The sequence below is a fragment of the Anomaloglossus baeobatrachus genome, chromosome 2 (assembly GCF_048569485.1).
Source record: "Anomaloglossus baeobatrachus isolate aAnoBae1 chromosome 2, aAnoBae1.hap1, whole genome shotgun sequence".
Classification (NCBI taxonomy): domain Eukaryota; kingdom Metazoa; phylum Chordata; class Amphibia; order Anura; family Aromobatidae; genus Anomaloglossus; species Anomaloglossus baeobatrachus.
Window position 1 is genome coordinate 772,208,259 of NC_134354.1, and position 24,214 is coordinate 772,232,472.

Genomic DNA, 24,214 nt, shown 5'->3' on the forward strand with positions numbered 1-24,214 from the left:
CGGCTGATGGAGTGCTGTCTGGGACATCTAAACTTCGAGACCGTCCTGTTATACCTGGATGATGTGATCGTGTACTCTCAGACGTATGAAGCCCATCTAGAGCACCTAGCCGAGGTGTTCGCGTCCCTTGCCAAATATGGGATGAAGTTGAAGCCCTCTAAGTGCCACCTGCTGAAACCCAGAGTGCAGTACCTGGGGCATGTGGTGAGTGCGGAAGGTGTCGCCCCCGACCCTGAGAAGATCACTGCCATCCAGGACTGGCCAAGACCAACCACCGCGAGGGAAGTAAGGCAGTTTTTGGGTCTGGTGGGGTACTACCGGCGCTTCATCAAGGGGTACACGAAGATGGCTGCTTCCATGCAAGACCTCCTTGTGGGACAGACCAAAGGTGGTAGACCCATCGGAGCCCCACTGGTGTGGGAGGACCGGCATGAGGAATCCTTCCGTCAGCTGAAAACGGCCTTGACTGGAGAAGAGGTCCTAGCATACCCTGACTACGGCTGCCCATTCATCCTCTACACAGACACCAGCAATGTGGGTTTGGGGGCAGTCCTGTCCCAGGTCCAGGAGGGAAAGGAGAAGGTGATTGCCTATGCTAGCCGAAAACTCCGGCCGACTGAAAGGAACCCTGAGAACTACAGCTCCTTCAAGCTCGAGCTCCTGGCACTGGTGTGGGCTATCAGCGAGCGGTTCCGCCACTACTTGGCCGCAGCAAAATTCACCGCCTTCACGGATAACAATCCGTTGACTCACCTGGACACGGCCAAGCTGGGCGCGTTGGAGCAGCGGTGGGTGGCCAGACTAGCCAACTATGACTTCACAATCAAATACAGGGCCGGTCGTGTCAATATTATTGCTGATGCACTCTCTCGGATGCCCCACTTGTCAGAAGGAGGGTGCGAGGATGATGACCTCGAAGAGATCGAGTTGCCTGCATTTCACCAGCCACCAACTGCGAAGGTACATGTCCACCAACAACGGGTGAACCTGGATCCGCTGCCCAGTCAGGAGTGGCAGGAAGCTCAAAATCAGGCACCCGCTGTCCGCCTAGTTAAGACCCTGGTGGAGCAAGGCGCTGCTGGGATGGACCCTGCCGCCCCAGCTGAAGCCCAACGCTTTTGGAAGGAACGGACCCGGCTGTGTCTACATCAGGGGAGGTTGTACCGTGAGCTGATCAACCCGAAGACCCATGAGAAGATCCGCCAGTTGGTTATCCTCCAAGCTGATGTACCCACTGTTCTGCAGGCGTACCATGATGGTGCCGGCCACTTCGGATGGAAGAAGCTGGAGATGCTGTTGAGGGAGCGGTTCTATTGGAGTTGGATGCGGGAGTCTGTGGAGGCCTGGTGTCGAGAGTGCGGTCCTTGTACGTTGAGGAGGAAGGATGAAGCCAGCCAGAAGGCTCCCCTACGCCCGATCATTACACACCAACCGCTGGAGCTGGTCGCCTTGGACCATGTAAAGCTCACCCCCAGCCGAAGTGGGTACACTTACGCTCTGACCATAGTAGATCATTACTCCCGGTTCATGGTGGTTGTCCCGGTCAAGGACTTAACTGGCCGTACCGCCGCTAGAGCGTTCCAAGCTTACTTCTGTCGACCCCATGGATACCCTGAGAAGGTGCTTACCAACCAAGGTCCGGCCTTTGAGGCGGAGGTGTTCCATGAGTTCTGTCAGCTGTACGACTGCAAGAAGATCCAGACCACACCTTACCATGCCCAGACCAACGGTATGTGTGAGAAGATGAACCATCTGGTCCTTGGCCTCCTCAAAACGTTGCCGTTGGAGGAGCAGAACCTGTGGCCGGAGAAGCTGCCTGACTTGGTCGATATGTACAACAATATCCCGTCTAGCTCAACGAAGTGCACCCCAGCGTATCTGATGAGGGCTCGGCCCGGCCGACTGCCGGTGGACCTGGAAATGGGACTGGAAGCCCCAGAGACACTCCCCTCAACGGCTGAATGGGACACCCGGCAGAGGGTGCAGTACCGACAAATTCAGGAGTATGTGGAGAAGAATCTAAGTCGGAGTCGAGAACAACAGGAGCGGCGCTTCAATCAGAAAGCGGCTGCGGGCCCTTTCCAGCCTGGAGATGTGGTGTTAAAGCGGAAGAGGAAGACCCACAAGCTGGATGATCAATGGGAACAAACCCCATACGTCATACAGCCCACAGGATGGGAGGATGGGAAGGCCTACCAGATCAGTCGTGACCAAGGGGGCACTTTGGCCATGTTTTCTTGAGACCATCTGAAAAGGTGCCCACCAGCATTGAGGGCAACGCCTGAAGTACCGGTTCCTCCACCAGCAGAGAAGGCAAAAGATGTGATCCACACTGTGATGGGTGACTTCCCAGCAGATTGGCCTACACAGAACGGTGCGGTGATTCTTCCAGTGATACTGTTCCCACAACCTGTGGATGAAGAAGTGATGGAGGCGGTCAACCGTGAGCCAGAACCAGTGCCAGTGCCCAGGGATGAACCTGTACCCAGCTCCCCTATGCCTCCGCCTGCCCCACACGATAGCAGGGAGGAGGAACTGATTGTTCCCTCTGCCCCACTGCCTAGCCCCACTTACACCGGACCCCGGAGGTCCACCCGTCCCAACCTAGGTAGACCCCCACTTAGGTACAGGGAAACCGTCCTTTAAAAGGGGACCAGAAGTGTGTGTGTTTGTTTAAAAGTTGAAAATGATGATAAGAAATGGAACCGAACAGTCACCTGATTCAACCGTGATTTGTAACCGGCCGTTGCCGGCACCGTTGTCCCCGTGGGGACCGCTTGAAAAATTGTTTGCATAGAGAACTTTCAATGGACAAGCCTGTGAACTTCCAGGGCAACCACAGACGCTAGTGGCTTGTAAATAAGTTGTGTTACCGTTACCGTTTCCGTAATTGCCGCCTCCGGAGAGGCAGGTTGGAGGGAGGGCCCACAGTGGAGCAGGCTGGGGCCCAGCCACCACAGGAACCGTTGGCTACCCTCTGGAGGGGAAGGACAGATCCCGCTCGGGTAACTGGTTCAGGACTGGGGTCAAGGGGTGCTGCCTGTTTTCTGAGGGCAGCATCAGGGCCAGGTTACTTGGGTGGGAGAGAGCGGAGACCGTAAACGTTAACCGTTTAAAACCGTAACGTTTAAGAAATGTGCCTCCCGATGTGGGATGATGTTTTTCTACTTGTATATATGTTACCATTTTTCTTATCTTGCAGAAAAACAAAAGGAAAATAAAACCGGTGTTGGACGGGCAGCCCGAGGATGGTCTGCGTTTTGCTAAGGGGGAATGTGACGCCCTGGGCAAGCCAGGGGTCACAGGTCACAACATCACATGCACCCCACATTCCCGGCAGGTACACCAAGGCTAACCTAAAACCCTTGTTGCCTTCCTCCAGGGGCTGATGTCCACACCAGGGGGTGGGCCAGGCGGTTGGCTCCGCCCACCGAGGAGTTCACAGCCCTGGAGGCGGGAAAACCAGGCAGTCAAGTCAAGCTAGGGAGGAGGAAGGAGAAGGAAGTGAAGTGGTAGAGGAGCTTGAGAGAGGAATTAAAGTGGAAGACTAAGTAAGAGTAGAGACAGTGCAAATTAACAGTTAAGAAAGCCTGAAGTTGGTCCGGGTGTGTGCCCCGGACAGAGACAGCAAGGTCAGCAGACGGCGGTGACAGTCTGCAGGGGGACTGCTTGGAGGTTGCTGGAAGGACCGCGGACGGGTGGTGACCCGGCGGTACCGGAGCGGTATACAAAAAACAGTCAGCACCAGGGCAGGGGCCTTTCGGATCCCGGCAAGGCTAGGAGTCGCCATAATTTGCCAAATCCGTCAGTGAAGGGGACCTCTGTCTCCTAACAACCAAGTCCCGATTGAAGGCAACAGTCCGACCGTTAAGGGGAGACACCGCCACCGCCAAGGCACCAGTTTCCCAGGGCCAGCGCCTGCGGGCAAGAGAGGGGCTCCTCCGGCTCATGTCCAGGTCGGGGAGCGGGTAACCGGTGGGAACCCATCGCTACCAAAAAGACTTTACATAGGTGCAGGGAAGAGACCGTCACCGCTAACTGCAGGGAACATCAGCACCGTAGCCGTCCGAGGGACCCGTCCAACCAGCCGTTTGTTTACCGAGAACTGTGTCGTGTTTACTGGCTGAGTGAGTACCTCCGTGCCGTGCGGCACAGCGCTGCCCCTGCGCCCCTGCACCTCCACAGGCCCCATACCCGCCTGTCCACCATACCAACCCCATCACTGTGCCCCGGGACCACCAAACCCCCTACCCACGGAGGGGCAAATCAACAACTGGCTGCTCCATACCATCACTCCCGGGCTCCCCAGACAGAGCAGCGGTGGTGTCCACTTAATCACCACAACCGTGGGTGGCGTCACGGACAATAAACTATCCCAACAACCAATCCCCTTTCACTCACGGGCGAGGAGCGCCGCTCGAGTCCCTGGGATCCGGCCCATCGCTCGAGCCACCGAGCAGCAGCAGGCGGCAGCAGCCGCGGCAGCCGGACCCGAGCAGTGGGAGAGCGTGGCGTCCCCTCCTCCGCCCGCGACAACTTGGCGTCACGAACAGGATCTTACCGCTCTGCCGTTGGGTAGAGGTGCGCCTTGTGACCGCCGGAGGTGTCCGGCAGAAAAATTTCAGAAGCCGCCATCTTTGGCGCGAAGAGTTCCTGCTCGAGCGTCTTCTCTAGTAGCAGAGGCGCGAAAGCCAGAACCCTGCCCCGATAGAGGAGGGGCCGGAAAGAGGCTAAGGGGGACGGAAACAAGATGTCTGCGCCCGACGGAGCCGCTGGAGGAGCGGTGGTCGCAGCCGCAGTGGCACCCGTAGATGGGAATGGGCCTGCCCAGGTCCCGGCCGTGCTGGCAGGAGGTGCCGCGGCCCCCGCTCTCGCTCAGGTGATGCCGTTCTCCTTGCCCTATGCGCCCGGAGCTACCTGGCTACCGCAGTATGATGGGAAACCTGATGCCTTACAGGTCTTCCGGAAAAAGCTTAATCCGTTGCTAGAACTGTAACTGTCCACTTAATCACCACAACCGTGGGTGGCGTCACGGACAATAAACTATCCCAACAACCAATCCCCTTTCACTCACGGGCGAGGAGCGCCGCTCGAGTCCCCGGGATCCGGCCCATCACTCGAGCCACCGAGCAGCAGCCGCGGCAGCCGGACCCGAGCAGTGGGAGAGCGCGGCGTCCCCTCCTCCGCCCGCGACAATACCACAGAAGAGAGCAAGTTTGCAACCAGAGATAGAATGAACTGAATAATATCACCAGCACCAGTCTAGGGAAGAATGGAGTATTTAAGCACCAAGAAAATACTGATGATCAGTGGAAGGAGAGCTCCTGCTGAGTCGAAAAGGGTGAGAGATGAATCCAGAAGGAAAGCTCCCTATACCAATGAATACTGAAAGCAGGAACAATAGAAAGTAAGGGAGCCCAACGCTGTGACCTTCTATTGCCAGAACCCACGTGACTGTCTATCACCCATGAAACACCCATGACACATATCTGACAACCGTCTGTGGACATCCAGGAGGCTCCTGGGGAAAAAAAGGATATCCCCTGGGCTCTAGGTCACCAAAAACCTAGGTGGCTGTCGCTTTTCCCCACAGGAATGGATTCCTACTATTCCGGTTGAGAGTGTGAAACTCCAAATTGTGCCTCCAAGTAAAAACTGAAAGTGTCTCAGAACATGAAGTTTTCTAAAAAAAAAAGTCCTAATATGGGCAAAGTGACTAGAAGTGTTGACCCAATGTCTCTCCCGTCACATTGGGACAGTAGACATGGTGATAATCGTGTGACCTCATCTGAACTCATTACACTGTGCCGAACAGAAGATCAAGAGGAGCGGCTCCTTAGGAAGTCCAGGCCCAATCCCATTTCCTTTCCTTCCTACGAGGACATAACACATCACGCCTTTACGTTCACGGCTCTTATAGAAGACTTGGCACGGACCCTGATGATGGAATACAGATAACAGACGCTATGGAGAAGAGGTTGAAGACTTCACCTGAACTTCATCATCAAGTTGAACCAAAATAAAGGCATAAGTTCTTTGTAAAGTGGAATTCCAGGATGAAGGGTGTAATAAAGAGAAGGAAGCCCCCTTGGGTGGGATTCCGGGTTTCCAAGGAGTCCATAACAATATTACACTATTCTTACACTCTTGACACTAATATGAAGTATACAATGAAAGTCCCACCAGGGCATTTCCTGAAAGACAAGTTCTTATGGGATTTTTAATAGATGTCTGTACATTGCGGAATTTTACATTTGCTGATTGTATAGTTAATTATACACAACATATTGTCTAGATTTTTTACGTGGCCCATAAGAAAAAATAAAGCCATAGAACAATGTAATCAAACCCTTGCCTTCACAATATAAGCTCTTACACAAGGCCTCAGAGTGTCTGCTGGCCGATGGAGCGATATGGCAGAGAAGGGTTGTTGAAGCCGAGCCAAACCAAGAGACAGAAGAAAACCAGAAAACAAAGTCAGAATCATTAGGCAAAGGTCAAAATAATTTGAGGTCAACAAATAAAACAGACAGGATCAGGGTAGCAGAGGTAGAAGGACAGAAACAGGGCCAGGTATCGCCTATAAGGGGCAACTGGAGGCAGGGAGCAAGGAGTTTATATAGTCTGCGCACTGCCTAAAGCTCAAAGAAGGGAGTTAATGAGATGACCATGAACTAAACCCCAATGTCCCTGCCTGGACAGCACAATAAGTTCCAAAATATCTCCCCCAACAAACAAGAAACCCAGCAATATATATATATATATTTTTAAATTTGAACATTTTCACTCTTTGTTTTGTTGCAGACATTTGCTAAATTCAAAAAAAGTTCTTTTTTTTCTCATTAGTGTACACTCTGCGCCCCATCCCCCATCTTGACAAAAAAGAACAGAAATGTAGAAATTTTTGCAAATTTTTTAAACAAGAAAAACTGAAATATCACATGGTCATAAGTATTCAGCCCCTTTGCTCAGACACTCATATTTAAGTCACGTGCTGTCCATTTCCTTGTGATCCTCCTTGAGATGGTTCTACTCCTTCATTGGAGTCCAGTTGTGTTTAATTAAACTGATAGGACGTGATTTGGAAAGGCGCACACCTGTGTATATAAAACCTCACAGCTCACAGTGCATGTCAGACCAAATCAGAATCATGAGGTCAAAGGAACTGCCCAAGGAGCTCAGAGACAGAATTGTGGCAAGGCACAGATCTGGCCAGGGTTACAAAAGAATTTCTGCAGTACACAAGGTACCTAAGGCACTGTGGCCTCTATAATCCTTAAATGGAAGAAGTTAGGGACCACCAGAACTCTTCCTAGACCTGGCCGTCCAGCCAAACTGAGCAATCGTGTGAGAAAAGCCTTGGTGAGAGGTAAAGAAGAACCCCAAGATCACTGTGGCTGAGCTCCAGAGATGCAGTAGAGAGATGGGAGAAAGTTCCACAAAGTCAACTATCACTGCAGCAGTCGGGCCTTTGTGGCAGAGTGGCCAACGGAAACCACTCCTCAGTGCAAGACATATGAAAACCCGCATAGAGTTTGCAGAAAACCACATGAAGGACTCCCAGACTATGAGAAATAAGATTCTCTGGTCTGATGAGACGAAGATAGAACTTTTTGGTACTAATTCTAAGCAGTATGTGTGGAGAAAACCAGGTACCTCATCACAGTGAAACATGGTGGTGGCAGCATCATGCTATAGGGGTACTTTTCAGCTACAGGGACAGGCCAACTGGTTGCAATTGAAGGAAAGATGAATGTGGCCAAGTACAGAGATATTCTGAAAGAAAACCTCTTCCAGAGTGCTCTGGACCTCAGACTTGGCTGAAGGTTCACCTTCCAACAAGACAATGACCCTAAGCACACAGCTAAAATAACAAAGGAGCGACTTCAGAACAACTCTGTGACCATTCTTGACCGGCCCAGCCAGAGCCTTGACCTAAACCCAATTGAGTATCTCTGGAGATACCTGAAAATGGCGTCCACCAACATTCACCATCCAACCTGACGGGACTGGAGAGGATCTGCAAGGAAGAATGGCCGAGGATCCTCAAATCCAGGTGCATCATTCCCAAGAAGACTCATGGCTGTACTAGCTCAAAAGGGCACTTTTACTCAATACTGAGCAAAGGGGCTGAATACTTGTGACCACGTAATATTTCAGTTTATCTTTGTTATAACATTTGCAAAAATTTCTACATTTCTATTTTTTTTCTGTCAAGATGGGGGATGGGGTGCAGAGTGCACATTACTGAGAAAAAAAATGAACTTTATTGAATTTACAAAATGGCTGCAATGAAACAAAGAGTGAATAATTTAAAGGGGTCTGAATACTTTCTGTACCCAAAATTATATATATATATATATATATATACATACACACACACACACACAGTAGGAGTAGCAGTTTTTTCCCTCCGCTCTCTATTAAGACACATCTGCAGGTTTTTCCCTCCGCTCTCTATAAAGACACATCTGCAGGTTTACCCTCCGCTCTCTATACAGACACATCTGCAGGTTTTTCCCTCCGCTCTCTATAAAGACACATCTGCAGGTTTTCCCTCCGCTCTCTATACAGACACATCTGCAGGTTTTTCCCTCCGCTCTCTATACAGACACATCTGCAGGTTTTTCCCTCCGCTCTCTATACAGACACATCTGCAGGTTTTTCTCACTATTTGACATGAAATCAGAATAAACCTTTCCTGTTTTAGGTCAATTAGGAACCAAAATTATTTATATTTGCAAAATGCCAGAATAATGAGAGAGAGAGAATGTTTTCAGGCATTTTTATTCCGTTCTGCACAGTGAAGTTTCCTCCATGTCATTAGTATTTGGTGGCATTGCCCTTACACTATGTGACTTTCGTTTAACATTTTGGATCCCCTTCCACAAGCTTCTCACAATAGTTGGTAGGAATTTGGGCCAATTCCTCCTAACAGAACTGGTGTATCTGAGCCATGTTTGGAGGTCGCCTTACTCGCATTGGACTTTTCAGCTTTGCCCATAAATTTTCAATAGGATTGGTATTAGGGTTTTGTGATGGCCACTCCAAAACATTGACTTTGTTATCCTTAAGCCACTTTGTAGCCAGTTTGGCAGTAGCTTTGGGTTATTGTCCATTTGGAAGATCCATTTACACCCAATCTTTAAGTTCCTGGCTGATGTCTTAAGATGTTCTTCAGTATTGCCACATAATCTTCTTTCCTCATGATGCCATCTATTTTGTAAAGTGCACCAGTCCTTTCTGCAGCAAAACAACCCCACAGCATGGTGCTGCCACAACCATGTTTCACAGTTGGGGTGGTGTTCTTAGGCTTCCAAGCCATTGAACTGTTTGGCCTTCACCAGACAGTTCAATTTTAGTTTCGACAGACTACAGGACATCTACAAAAATTAAGATCTTTGTTCCCGGGTGCATTTGCAAACATTAATCTATTTTCTTTTGGAGTAATGGCTTCTTCCGGGCAGAGTGGCCTTTCAGCTCATGTTGATACAGGACTCGTTTCACTGTGGACAATGACACAATCTTACCAGCTTCCTCCAGCATCTTCACAAGGTCTTTTGCTTTTGTTCTTGGGTTGATATGCACATGTCTGACCAAAGCACATTCATCTCTGGTACACAAAACTCGTCTCCTTCCTGAGCGGTATGATGGCTGGACATTCCCATCTTGTTTGTACTTGTGTATAATTGTTTGTACAGATGAACGAGGCACCTTCTGGTATCTGGAAATTGCACCCAAAGATGAACCAGACTTGTGCAAGTCCACAATTCTCTTCCTGAGATCTTAGCTGATTTCTTTTGACTTTCCCATGATGCTACATAAAGAAGCCGTGTGTTTCAGGTGTGCATTAAAATACATCCACAGGTGTGTCTCTAATTAACTCAGATGTGGCCAATAAACCTATCAGAAGCTTCCAAAGAGATGACATCATCATATGGGCTGTCCCATATTGTTTAAAGGTACAGTACTCTTAGTGTATGTAAACTTTTGACTTTGTAGAAAGTAATAAAAATGTCTTAAAACATTCTCTCTATACACTGTATGGCTCCGTTACTTGCACTCTCTATGGTTTTGCTACAAGCACTGATGAGATAGAGGTGAGTAACCGGTAACCACCACATATGTATGATGAAACCGCCATCATAGTTTGCATGTTTGATGAAGCAGATGAATGACACATATGGATGATTTTCCTGTGAGGGCATCCATAGTTCTCCATTTTGGCTCTATGCCCGTGCACGCATTCAGGACTATAATGGGCATTCATTCTCCGGCCTCCTGTAAGGAATGTAAAATATTTGGTTAAATATTCTCTCACCTGCGGATTCTTGCAGGTGTCCACAGCCTCCGCCGGCTGAACACTGGCTGTACTGTATGTGATGCATGTATGGTTTGGATAGGAATCAATAACACATGACTCACCGTGGTCTCCGGAAAGCCAGGCCGTACTGCTGACACGCCAAGCCGACTGTGGGGGTGTAGACTATGGGCATGAAGCGCTCAATGTCTGAAGTCAGCACACGATAGAAAAGCTTCTCATTCCTGTCCTGTAAGGTCATCAGGATGATGTATCTGGAGGACAACGGAGAAGATAATCAGGAGGGGACGGCCATGGCCCATAGACGGTAGTGGACCATCCCAGGGGGCACAGGATGAATGCATCTTTTTCATGCAATTGCCCAGGTTTGATTCATTTTTATCTAGACCAGTGGTTATGGTAAACTACAACTCCCAGCATGGACCTGAAGGTCATCACTGTACTACAAAATTCCTTTCATTGTGTCCCCCAGCCGTAAGAATGCAGTCGTATGTATATGTTCCAACCTGGGTCCGATTGGACCCAGCACCCAGTCCTGCTACACACAAAGCCTAAGTAGATTTCTATGGGCTCCAAGGGCAAATTTTGGAATATTCTTGCCTGGGTGGGAATTTCCCATCTCTGCTGCCTACAGTATACAGTGTGTCCATCTCCATTAACTTGAGAACGGCGGCAGCTATAGGCATAGAAGTGGTGTCTAGGTATAGTAAAGTAGCCATGTGCTACTGTACCGCCCCGCGGTCTCGGCTGTGACCGCCGAGCCGCACGGATCCGTGCTCGTTCTGCGGGCGGTGGCTCGAGCCTCTCACGGACCCAGGGGTCACGTCACTCTGCAAGGGAGGTTGGCGCTACACGCGGGGGACGCGGGGATTTGGTCCTGGGATGGTGAGTCGTGACACCACCCACGTGTTGTGGTGATGGTGGACACCACCGCTGTGGTAGAGGTGAGGGACTCCCGGGAGCGGTGTAAGGGGCGCAGCTTTGGTGATAACTCCTCCGTGGGTAGGGGCGGTGTGCCCCGGTTGCGGGGAGATGGTGCAGGGCGCAGTGCCGCGGTGCGGTGCCGGATGGCGCTTTTGTACTCACGATTAAGGCACACAGAGTCACTGGTAAACCAAACGTGGTGATAGACGGGAGGCCCACAGCCGGCTGCAGTTCACTAGACGGGTTGGCAGAGTCCACCTTTCTCCTGCACCTAAGTGTAAGTGGACTACGGTGCCTAAGCACGGGTGGTCCGCTCCCCGGGGGGTGTGTCGAAGGAGCTCCTTTGCCCGCAGGCGCTGGCCCTCGGATCTCTGCGGTGGCTACTATCCAGTCGGGTTGGGCTGTTGCCTTCAATCGGGACTTTGGTGGGAAAGAACCCTGGGAGGTCCAGATCCTCAATCAGTTAATTTGACTATGGTGGTGGCCTACGGCCTAGTCAGGGTCTGAGTACCCTTCCTAGTGCTCCGGTATACTGTTGGCTCCCCGGTTCGGTTCCGGCGGGCTCCAACCCAGTCCCACTCCCTACGGTTCCACCGGTCGTGTTCCTGGTCTCCTGCAGGCGGCCCCTGCCGTCTGCCTGCCTGACTGTTTTGGGGGTCCTAGGCTCCAACCCAGGCCCCGCGCAGAACTGCACTCCTCTTACTCCTCTCTACTGCACTCCACTACACTAACTGAACTAACTACTGTTTTCCTGCCTCAGGCCAGCAAACTCCTCGGTGGGCGTGTCTTTCTGCCTGACTCCGCCCACCCGGTGTGCCTGTCTAACACTGAGGGAGGCAATCAGGTCTTAATGTTTGACGGGTGTTACCTTCCTAGTGTGGGGGTGTGTGTGGTGTAGTGACCTGTAACCCCTGGGGTGTCAAGGGTGTCACACTACGCAATGAAACCACCTATAGCGCCACCTGGTGGAAAACAACGGAGTTAGCATTTTTATCTTGAAAACAGAACGAGATAGAGAAAAAAAGTGAACCAAAAAATTGTAGGGCATCATCAATCGACACCTTGCATACAGAAATGCAATGATTAGAACATGTAAAACTCACAAAGCTGCGGACGTGAAGCGATACCTCATGGAGACCTTCCTACAAGTCATTGGGTATGGTGGCTGTGTGGAGTGGCCTCCACGCTCACCTGACCTGACCCCATTGGACTTCTTTCTGTGAGGTCACATCAAACAGCAGGTGAATGCGACCACTCCACCAACATTGCAGGACCTACGACGACGTATCACAGATGCTTGTGCAAACGTGTCACCTACCATATTGCACAACGTGCAGCAAGATACAGTATGCTGTGCAGAGGCCAGATGTGCATTGCAGTTGACGGGGGCCACTTTGAGCATCAAAGTTAAATGAGCGCCATATGCGTGACCAGCATTCAATGTTTTGGGGGGGGTCATGGGTTTCATATCATAACATTTCTGTATGCAAGGTGTCTATTCGTATTGAATTGATGATGCCCTGCAACTTTGTAATTCACTTTTTTTCTCTATCTCGTTCCGTTTTCGAGATAAAAATGCTAACTCCGTTGTTTTACACCAGGTGGCGCTATAGGTGGTTTCATTGCGTAGCGCATGGCTACTTTACTATACCTAGACACCACTTCTATGCCTATAGCTGCCGCCGTTCTCAAGTTAATGGCGGGATATGGGAGAACACACTGTATAGTACTCGCGCATACATCTCTGCTGTGAGCACATTGCAAACACAGCTCTCCTGAGTACATATTAGATGCATTCCCATTTCCCACCTGTGCATAAGTGAATGTATGTAATAAATGCATAACAGGGCTGTGTGAGTAATGTATGCAGAGCAGAGGTGTGAATGCAAGTATTATATGAGAACAGGAGAGCTGTGTTTGTATGAAGGCAATAGATGGGATAATGCATGTATTATGAGCATTGCAGAGCTGTGTTTGCAATGTATTGACAGCAGTGCTACCTTTTAGGCCAGTCTTACAGGTCTGACATTCATGTTTAATGTCCAGGCTGGTCTTTGGGTCTCGTGATATATATATATATATATATATATATATATACATATACATATATAATATATATATATATATATATATATATGTAGCTGTTCAGGTCAGTAGACTCAATGACATTCCAGACATTACGGTCCGTATTTGTGGCACAAATGTCGGACGTTTGAAATATATTGACAGCACAGGTGTGAATGCATGTCATAGCAGAGCTGTGTGTGTAATGTATGCAGAGTAGAGGTGTGAATGCAAATATTATGTGAGAACAGCAAAGCTGTGTTTGCATGAAGGCAATAGATGGGAGAATACATGTACTGTGAGCACTGCAGAGCTGTGTTTGCAATGAGCAGACAAAAGAACATGGCAAATACAGCTACAGAAAATGCATACTGTATATTAACGGGATTCATTAATTCATTAAATGTGACCATTCATTGTCAGAAATAAGTGTGTGACCTGTTCTGGACACTGCTGATGGAGGTCATCGGACTATAACACTGCAACCTGTCCTCCTCCGATCCCACACAATCACTAGTAGCAGTCATAGACAGAAAATGGTCCCTGTGCAAGAACTTTATAAGGTCCCTCTGCAGCCCAAAAGCTGATCATAATGCACATTTCCACCTGCTTTGGGGTAGATGTGGCCCTCTGACGTTTCGAGCCTCTGTGCAACCACACAGGTAGCCCCAATGATATGTCCGCCCCTGGCTGGACAGGGAAGAAAGAAATGAATAGGGACGAAGAATGGAGAAGAAAAGAGAACATTCGTAGTATCCATCTGTCACAGTGAAGGTGGCCACATGGCGGTCCCCCTTCTTCTCCGGGCGCGGTCACAGTCGTTACCCCCCCTGCATATAAGCCATCATGGACCCCGCAGATGTAAGGCTACAGGTCAGGGGGAGGCGACGTACTTGTCTAGATCGCTGGACTTGGTTTCATAACTCTTCATAACTCTCAGGACTTGAACATCTTGACTCAAGAAACATGGAGGGAGCAGGCCGTGAATCCCGAGCTGCAGCCTTTCTTCAAGCGTAAAAGCCATTCCCTGGAGAATGAGAAAAACAGAGAATTAAAAAAAAAATAATGATCTGGGACGTCGTATAATATATCTCTGCTGAGTGACTGCCCCCAAACCATGGAGAAAACCATCCCAAAGTGCAAATTATAGGAATGGAAACAAGCCTGATATGTGAGGCCTTCCCCTCCTACCCATGGAGCGGAGACGAGACGGCAGCCGGACCCGCACATCAGAATGATTCCCAGGGAACAGAATCGAGACACTTCTGCAGCCTTTTACTTTCCACGGGACAGATATGAAGTGGATTTTCTGACACGGTTTTTAATGCGGAAAATAAGCAGCAACTCATCCGCACACATTTTCACCCATCCACATTCATCCGCACACATTTGCACCCATCCTCACTCATCCCACCCATCTGCACCTATCCAAACACATCCGCACCCATCCACACTCACTCATCCACACCTATCCAAACTCACCCATCCACACCTATCCAAACTCACCCATCCACACCTATCCGCACACACCCATCCCCACCTATCCAAACTCACCCATCCACACCTATCCGCACACACCCATCCCCACCTATCCAAACTCACCCATCCACACCTATCCGCACACACCCATCCCCACCCATCCACACTCACCCATCCACACCTATCCACACTCACCCATCCACACCTATCCAAACTCACCCATCCACACCTATCCAAACTCACCCATCCACACCTATCCGCACACACCCATCCCCACCCATCCACACTCACCCATCCACACCTATCCACACTCACCCATCCACACCTATCCAAACTCACCCATCCACACCTATCCGCACACACCCATCCCCACCCATCCACACTCACCCATCCACACCTATCCACACTCACCCATCCACACCTATCCGCACACACCCATCCCCACCCATCCACACTCACCCATCCACACCTATCCACACTCACCCATCCACACCTATCCAAACTCACCCATCCACACCTATCCGCACACACCCATCCCCACCCATCCACACTCACCCATCCACACCTATCCACACTCACCCATCCACACCTATCCGCACACACCCATCCCCACCCATCCACACTCACCCATCCACACCTATCCACACTCACCCATCCACACCTATCCAAACTCACCCATCCACACCTATCCAAACTCACCCATCCACACCTATCCGCACACACCCATCCCCACCCATCCACACTCACCCATCCACACCTATCCACACTCACCCATCCACACCTATCCAAACTCACCCATCCACACCTATCCGCACACACCCATCCCCACCCATCCACACTCACCCATCCACACCTATCCACACTCACCCATCCACACCTATCCAAACTCACCCATCCACACCCACCCATCCACACCTATCCAAACTCACCCATCCACACCCACCCATCCACACCTATCCACACTCACCCATCCACACCTATCCGCACACACCCATCCCCACCCATCCACACTCACCCATCCACACCTATCCACACTCACCCATCCACACCTATCCAAACTCACCCATCCACACCCACCCATCCACACCTATCCACACTCACCCATCCACACCTATCCAAACACATCCGCACCCATCCACACTCACTCATCCACACTCACCCATCCACACCTATCCACACTCACCCATCCACACTCACCCATCCACACCTATCCACACTCACCCATCCACACCTATCCACACTCACCCATCCACACCTATCCAAACTCACCCATCCACACCCACCCATCCACACCTATCCACACTCACCCATCCACACCTATCCAAACACATCCGCACCCATCCACACTCACTCATCCACACTCACCCATCCACACCTATCCACACTCACCCATCCACACCTATCCAAACACATCCGCACCCATCCACACTCACTCATCCACACTCACCCATCCACACCTATCCACACCCACCCATCCACACCCACCCATCCACACCTATCCACACTCACCCATCCACACCTATCCACACTCACCCATCCACACCTATCCACACTCACCCATCCACACTCACCCATCCACACTCACCCATCTACACCTATCCACACTCACCCATCCACACCTATCCACACTCACCCATCCACACCTATCCACACTCACCCATCCACACCTATCCACACTCACCCATCCACACTCACTCATCCACACCTATCCACACTCACCCATCCACACCTATCCACACTCACCCATCCACACTCACCCATCCACACCTATCCACACTCACCCATCCACACCTATCCACACTCACCCATCCACACCTATCCACACTCACCCATCCACACCTATCCAAACTCACCCATCCACACCTATCCAAACTCACCCATCCACACCTATCCGCACACACCCATCCCCACTCATCCGCACCCATCCACACTCACCCATCCGAACTCATTTGCACCCATCCCCACCCATCCACATCTATCCAAACACATCCGCACCCATCCACACTCACCTATCCACAGTCACCCATCCACACTCATCTGCACACATTCGCACCCATCCCCACCCATCCTCACCTATCCACACTCACCCATCCATACTCACCCATCCACACCTATCCGCACCCATCACCACCTATCCACACTCATCCTTCCACACTCATCCTCACTCATCCACACTCAGTGCAAAAAGTCATCTTTAGGCTACATGCCCACAGGAGCTCGCACTTGCTTCTGCGTATATACCTCCATATCTCCGTAGTGGAGGGCCGGGATTTCCACAGGTAATTCCGCAGAAAGAATTGACATGCAATTATGTGCGGCTGCGGGACATCCGCAGCATGTTCCGCAGCCGCACGTATCCGCAGCATGGACACAGCACTCCCCGTGTCCCATAGGATAACATGGGGAGTGTCTGTTCCTGCTGAAACCTGTGGATTTATCTGGAAAATCCAAAAAATCCGAGGATTTTCCGCAGATAAATCCGCAGGTTTAATCTCCCGTGGGCACATAGCCTTATAAATCAATCTACAATGCCTTTTTTACATCTGCAGAAAGCCAGTTTTTGCTCAACATCTGCAAGTCCGAAGTATATCTGCAACAAATTTTGCACCATTTAATACAGATTTTGCCATTAAGGATACATCCCAATGGCAGAGAAAAATTAACTGTAAAATCTGCACCTAATCCTGCAAGTTCCAGGCTACAGATTTGGAACTTTCCAATCTTCCAACGATGATTTGGGGGGGCAGCGTGTAGATGAGAGTTCCAGAATGCTGATACTACTGCAGATTTTGCCGCATCCAAATTTGGTCCAGAAAGAACACTCCTGTCCCCAGGAACAGCGCCACTCTTGGCCGTTGGCTTTGTCTGGTATTGCACTTTAGTTTACATCACTTCAGCAAGAAGTATCAGGAAAGTTGGTTGCTCGTCCACAAAAGTTTCCGAGATTAATCTGTGGCTTAGCATATTTATCTGTTGTCATCCGAACAGCAAAATCAAAGCCAGGTCGTAAGCAAGCCACGGTGATGTGCCACTGGCAACCAAAAATGTAGGTTTGGTTACCTGGCAGCAATCATGGTCACATTAGGTCACGTGCCACAAGGAGAACACTAACCATCATTAGTCGAGATGTCGTAATGTGACAATGTGATCTTCAGGACACTATGGAGCCCGAGACATAAATTGGGGAAAAGCTGCAATACCAGACACAGCCTAAATTATAGAGACAAAAAATTACCCCCCAATTGGGAGTTAAATGGCTTATTCAGGAAGGCGCCGAAAGCTTGACAGTTTAGGCCGGCAGCATGATGTAGGATGTGAGACCCTTATTCCAGCGATGTGACACTTTACAAGCTGGGTTTCGCTGTTTCAATAAAATCAGTGTTTTATTACCAGGACAATATCACTACAGGATTAGGTGTCTCATGTATTATTTTATTATTGAGAGAACTTTCAGGTCATCAAATACTGACGATCCTTGATCCTCATAGTTAAGTTTCTTGATAATAAAGTCTAAATTCTCATAGCTTTCCCCTAAGCGCACAGAATGTCTTACAGGCACTGTCGCATACTCGCCACCATTGGGCTGTAGCAGTTCTCAGACTTTTTATGGATGAATCGATATAAAGTCTCCACTCAATCACATTTTACTGAATGTTAAATTTTCCTATTAGCCAAGGAACATCCCTACAATACACTAGAGCAACGTCTTGAGAAAAGTATGGAAGGAATGGCTTCTGTACCATGATAAACAGGTGCCAGGAGCGAGCAGGTCCTTGGACACCACCACACTGCTATGAACTGTGACTGAAAATAATCTGTCTTTACTGCCCATAACGACCAATCACAGTTCTTACACTGCTGAGGTAAAATGAAAGCTGTGCTATGATTGGATGCTCTGGATATCACCACACTCTCTGGATTAAGAAAATCTTGCCCACAGCATCCAATCACAGCACAGCATCCATTAATTTCCAACCAATCTAATGACACCAAAAATCACAGAGGAAAGCGTTTCTCCATGCGGAAATCTAACAAACCAGTCTGGCTGCCAGTGAGGAGTCTTATAGCTGCAATGCTCCTCTGGGAAATATTCAAAATGCATACCTCCCAACTTTTAAAGAAAGTTAAGAGGGACAAAGTAAGTGGCGCGCTAAGGCTGCTTTCACACCTCCGGTTTTTCTTCTGCGGCACAATCCGGCACTTTGCAGGAAAATCGCAACCGGTTTTTTTTGCTGCCGGTTGCGATTTTCCTGCATAGACTTTAATTAGTGCCGCATTGTGCCGCATGGCCTTGCGTTCCATCCGGTTTTTGCCGCATGCGGCAGATTTAGCCGATGCGGCGGCCGGATGGAACGTTGCCTGGCACGTTTTTTCGTGCGGCAAAAAAAACCGCATCGCGCCGCATTCGGCCGATGCGGCGCATCTCTCAATGCATGCCTATGGCGGCCGGATGCGGCGCGATGCGGCAAATACCGCATCCGGCCGCCGCATGCGGTTTTTGCCACTGCACATGCTCAGTAGCATGCCGCAAGCGGCAAAAACCGGGCGGGCCGCATGGGAAAAACTTATGCAAAGGATGCGGTGTTTTCACCGCATCCGTTGCATAGCTTGCACAGCCGGATTGAGCCGCAGGGCTCAAGCCGGATGTGTGAAAGTAGCCTTAGCGCGCCGCGGCAAATTTTGACCACGCCCCCTAGCCACACCCCTAGCCACACCCATTTGGCAGTAAGGGTCATTCAGCAGATGTCCCGGACTGTTCATTCATATTCATAGCAGCCAGAATTTTCTTATATTTATATCTGTCACTATATGACATGTTGCTTATTTGTGCCTATAAGGCCGTGTTCATACGCTGCATAAATTCTGTTGCTTTTTGTTTCTGCCGCTGTCTGCACCAAACTACACAATAACAATCTTCTCTGTTTTTTCCATTTTTGCTGCATTTTTTCTGCCTTTTCTCCATTATTTTATGCATTTTTGGTTCAGATGTGAATCTGCGTTTTTAAGTGTTTTTATTGTACTGAGAAGCTTTTTCCTGCATTTTTTTAAGCTCCACATAGAAACCTCCAGAGAAAAAAACCCCAGAAAACCGCAGAATTCAGCGGCGTCTTTTCATGGAATCACATCCACTTTACTTGGACAATTAAACACAGCGGAATAAATGTGCAAAAAAACAGCAGAAAAAAATGCAGCATTTACACTACATGTGAATATGGACTAATTGTCCAAGCAATGTGGATGAGACGTCCTGAAATCTCCGCCCCTGGTGCGTGGAAAGACGCCGCTGAACTGTGCGGATTTGGTGTTTTTTTCTTTATAAGCTTCAGGATTCACATCTGCACCAAACGTGTATCAAATAAGGGACAATGCATAAAAAATACCGCAAACACGCAATAATCAGAGGAGATTGTTATTGCGCTCGTGGTGCGGACACCTGCAGAAAAAACACAGCATTTACGCTACGTGTGAACACGGCCTCAGTGATCCATTTTTATTACATTTTTTATGGGTTTTAATAAAGAAAAATAATAAAATACGCCATTTTTTTCCACCTTTTACCGGTCCCCATAAATAATCTGATCACTGTCTTGTTCGGTCGTTACGATTACAGGGACACCAAATATGTCCATGTTATTTGCTGATTTGTGATGTTTATTATTTTATAAAAAAGTGTAATAAAATTACATTATTCTATTTTTTATTAGTTTTAGTAATTTTTTTAGAAGAAAAAAATCCTTTTTTCCTCTCCCTCTAGAATACAGGAGATAGAGACACTGCTCTGCACAATGGAGCTCTGTGTCCTGTGTAATCTGCTGTGTAAGAGGCTGCATTATAGGTTCATTTATGTAAAATCCTCCCTCTGACATCATCAATCCTAGTGGCTCAACAGCTAGAGCAGCCAGGAGGAGGCTGCTGGACACACGTTTGAAAGTTGCTGATTCGAGTCCAAGTTGGTGCACATAAGAAAAATAAATTGTATTTTGTATTTTTTTCCTCATTTCTTTATAGTAGTTTTATGGGTACAAATGAATCTGACTCTTTCCTTCACCTACAAAGAGATGCAGTATTTATCTATCTATTTATCTATCCATGTATCTGTCTGACTGTCTGACTATCTATCTATCTATCTATCCAAGTATCTATCTATCTATCCATCTATCTATCTATCCGTCTATTATCTATTATATATCTATCATGTATCTATCCATATGTCCATCTATTTACCTATCATGTATGTATCTATTATCTGTCATTATATATATATAGATATATATATATATATATATATATATATATATATGAAAGAGGTGAGAGTCCCGGTGCACCACCTACTCCGCGTGTTACTACACGTTCAGCTACTTGAGCCCTACTGAGCCATGGCGGGGATCATGGTGCAGACTTGCGGTGAAGACCAAGATAAATCCAAAGGAGAAAGAAAGTCGCACTCCAGATGATCACCATATCACTCCGTCTTTATTGCAGGGGAAACATGAGGGTACAAGCGGTGGGGAGGGTGAGACAAGCCATACAACGCCGGACGACGGCGTGCCGTTTCGCTAGAACTTAGCTTCCACGGGTCCAGACAATATATATATATATATATATACTAGCAGTACTACCCGGCTTCGCCCGGGTTAATAACTGTTGTTAACAAAATAGAATGTATTAACAAAAATGTATTCTGCACACAAAAACCACAAAACAGATAGAAAATGTAATTATGTTTGTCTCCCCCTCTGTATATCTTTCCCTGTCTCTCTCCATCTCTTTGTATGTCTGTCTCTTTCCCTGTCTGTCTCTGACTGTCTCTGTCTCTTTCTCTGTCTGTCTCAATCTCTTTCCCTGTCAGTCTATATCTCTTTCCCTGTCTATCTATCTCTGTCACTTTCCCTGTCTGTCTCTTTCCCTCTCTTTCCCTCTCTTTTCCTGTCTGTCTTTTTCCCTGTCTGTCTCTTTCCCTTTTTCCCTTTGTCTCTTTCCCTGTGTCTGTCTCTTTGTCTGTCTCTTTACCTGTCTTTGTCTGTCTCTTACCCTGTCTGTCTCTTTCCCTTTCTTTCAGGGGTCTGTCTGTTTCCTTGTGTCTGTCTCTGTCTCTTTGTCTGTGTCTATCTCTTTACCTGTCTGTGTCTGTCTCTTAACCTGTCTTTCTCTTTCCCTCTCTTTCCCTGTCAGTCTGTCTCTTTCCCTGTCTGTGTCTGTCTCTTTGTGTCTGTCTCTTACCCTGTCTATGTCTGCCTCTTTCCCTGTCTGCGTCTGCCTCTTTCCCTGTCTGCGTCTGTCTGTTTCCCTGGCTGTATTGTGACACGCCAACATTCCATATAAGGGCGTGGCTGCGCATTCTTCTGAAGTTTTGGCTGCACTGTGGCTCCCAGCTCCATTCGCTTTAATGGAGGCAGGTTTTTTGGTGAATAACTGTAAAGTGCAGGGTTAAAATTTCCCCTCGAAACATAGCCTATGATGCTCTCGGGGTCCAGACGTGTGAGTGTGCAAACATTTGTGGCTGTAGCTGTGACGATGCAGATGCCAATCCCGGACATACACACATACATACACAAATTCAGCTTTATATATTAGATATATACAGTTAGGTCCAGAAATATTTGGACAGTGACACAAGTTTTGTTATTTTAGCTGTTTACAAAAACATGTTCAGAAATACAATTATATATATAATATGGGCTGAAAGTGCACACTCCCAGCCGCAATATGAGAGTTTTCACATCCAAATCGGAGAAAGGGTTTAGGAATCATAGCTCTGTAATGCATAGCCTCCTCTTTTTCAAGGGACCAAAAGTAATTGGACAAGGGACTCTAAGGGCTGCAATTAACTCTGAAGGCGTCTCCCTCGTTAACCTGTAATCAATGAAGTAGTTAAAAGGTCTGGGGTTGATTACAGGTGTGTGGTTTTGCATTTGGAAGCTGTTGCTGTGACCAGACAACATGCGGTCTAAGGAACTCTCAATTGAGGTGAAGCAGAACATCCTGAGGCTGAAAAAAAAGAAAAAAATCCATCAGAGAGATAGCAGACATGCTTGGAGTAGCAAAATCAACAGTCGGGTACATTCTGAGAAAAAAGGAATTGACTGGTGAGCTTGGGAACTCAAAAAGGCCTGGGCGTCCACGGATGACAACAGTGGTGGATGATCGCCGCATACTTTCTTTGGTGAAGAAGAACCCGTTCACAACATCAACTGAAGTCCAGAACACTCTCAGTGAAGTAGGTGTATCTGTCTCTAAGTCAACAGTAAAGAGAAGACTCCATGAAAGTAAATACAAAGGGTTCACATCTAGATGCAAACCATTCATCAATTCCAAAAATAGACAGGCCAGAGTTAAATTTGCTGAAAAACACCTCATGAAGCCAGCTCAGTTCTGGAAAAGTATTCTATGGACAGATGAGACAAAGATCAACCTGTACCAGAATGATGGGAAGAAAAAAGTTTGGAGAAGAAAGGGAACGGCACATGATCCAAGGCACACCACATCCTCTGTAAAACATGGTGGAGGCAACGTGATGGCATGGGCATGCATGGCTTTCAATGGCACTGGGTCACTTGTGTCTATTGATGACATAACAGCAGACAAGAGTAGCCGGATGAATTCTGAAGTGTACCGGGATATACTTTCAGCCCAGATTCAGCCAAATGCCGCAAAGTTGATCGGACGGCGCTTCATAGTACAGATGGACAATGACCCCAAGCATACAGCCAAAGCTACCCAGGAGTTCATGAGTGCAAAAAAGTGGAACATTCTGCAATGGCCAAGTCAATCACCAGATCTTAACCCAATTGAGCATGCATTTCACTTGCTCAAATCCAGACTTAAGACGGAAAGACCCACAAACAAGCAAGACCTGAAGGCTGCGGCTGTAAAGGCCTGGCAAAGCATTAAGAAGGAGGAAACCCAGCGTTTGGTGATGTCCATGGGTTCCAGACTTAAGGCAGTGATTGCCTCCAAAGGATTTGCAACAAAATATTGAAAATAAAAATATTTTGTTTGGGTTTGGTTTATTTGTCCAATTACTTTTGACCTCCTAAAATGTGGAGTGTTTGTAAAGAAATGTGTACAATTCCTACAATTTCTATCAGATATTTTTGTTCAAACCTTCAAATTAAACGTTACAATCTGCACTTGAATTCTGTTGTAGAGGTTTCATTTCAAATCCAATGTGGTGGCATGCAGAGCCCAACTCGCGAAAATTGTGTCACTGTCCAAATATTTCTGGACCTAACTGTATATATATATATATATTATATATATATATACTTGTACATCATCCATCCATCCCTCTATCATCCATCCCTCTATCATCCATCCCTCTATCATCCATCCCTCTATCATCCATCCCTCTATCATCCATCCCTCTATCATCCATCCCTCTACCATCCATCCATCTTTGCAGCTGAATAATCTGCTTCTGGTTGC

At 48.2% G+C, this 24,214-nt stretch overlaps 1 protein-coding gene across 1 annotated transcript in view; it reads right to left on the reverse strand.

Moving 5' to 3' along the window:
- Positions 1-24,214, reverse strand: part of ME3 (malic enzyme 3) — a 252,726-nt gene that overhangs the window by 165,928 nt on the left and 62,584 nt on the right. The window contains exons 3-4 of the mRNA XM_075337554.1: positions 14,203-14,336; positions 10,426-10,575 (exon numbers count right to left, since the gene is read on the reverse strand). Of these exons, the coding sequence (XP_075193669.1) occupies positions 10,426-10,575; positions 14,203-14,336 (284 nt within the window). The remainder of the gene's footprint in view (positions 1-10,425; positions 10,576-14,202; positions 14,337-24,214) is intronic.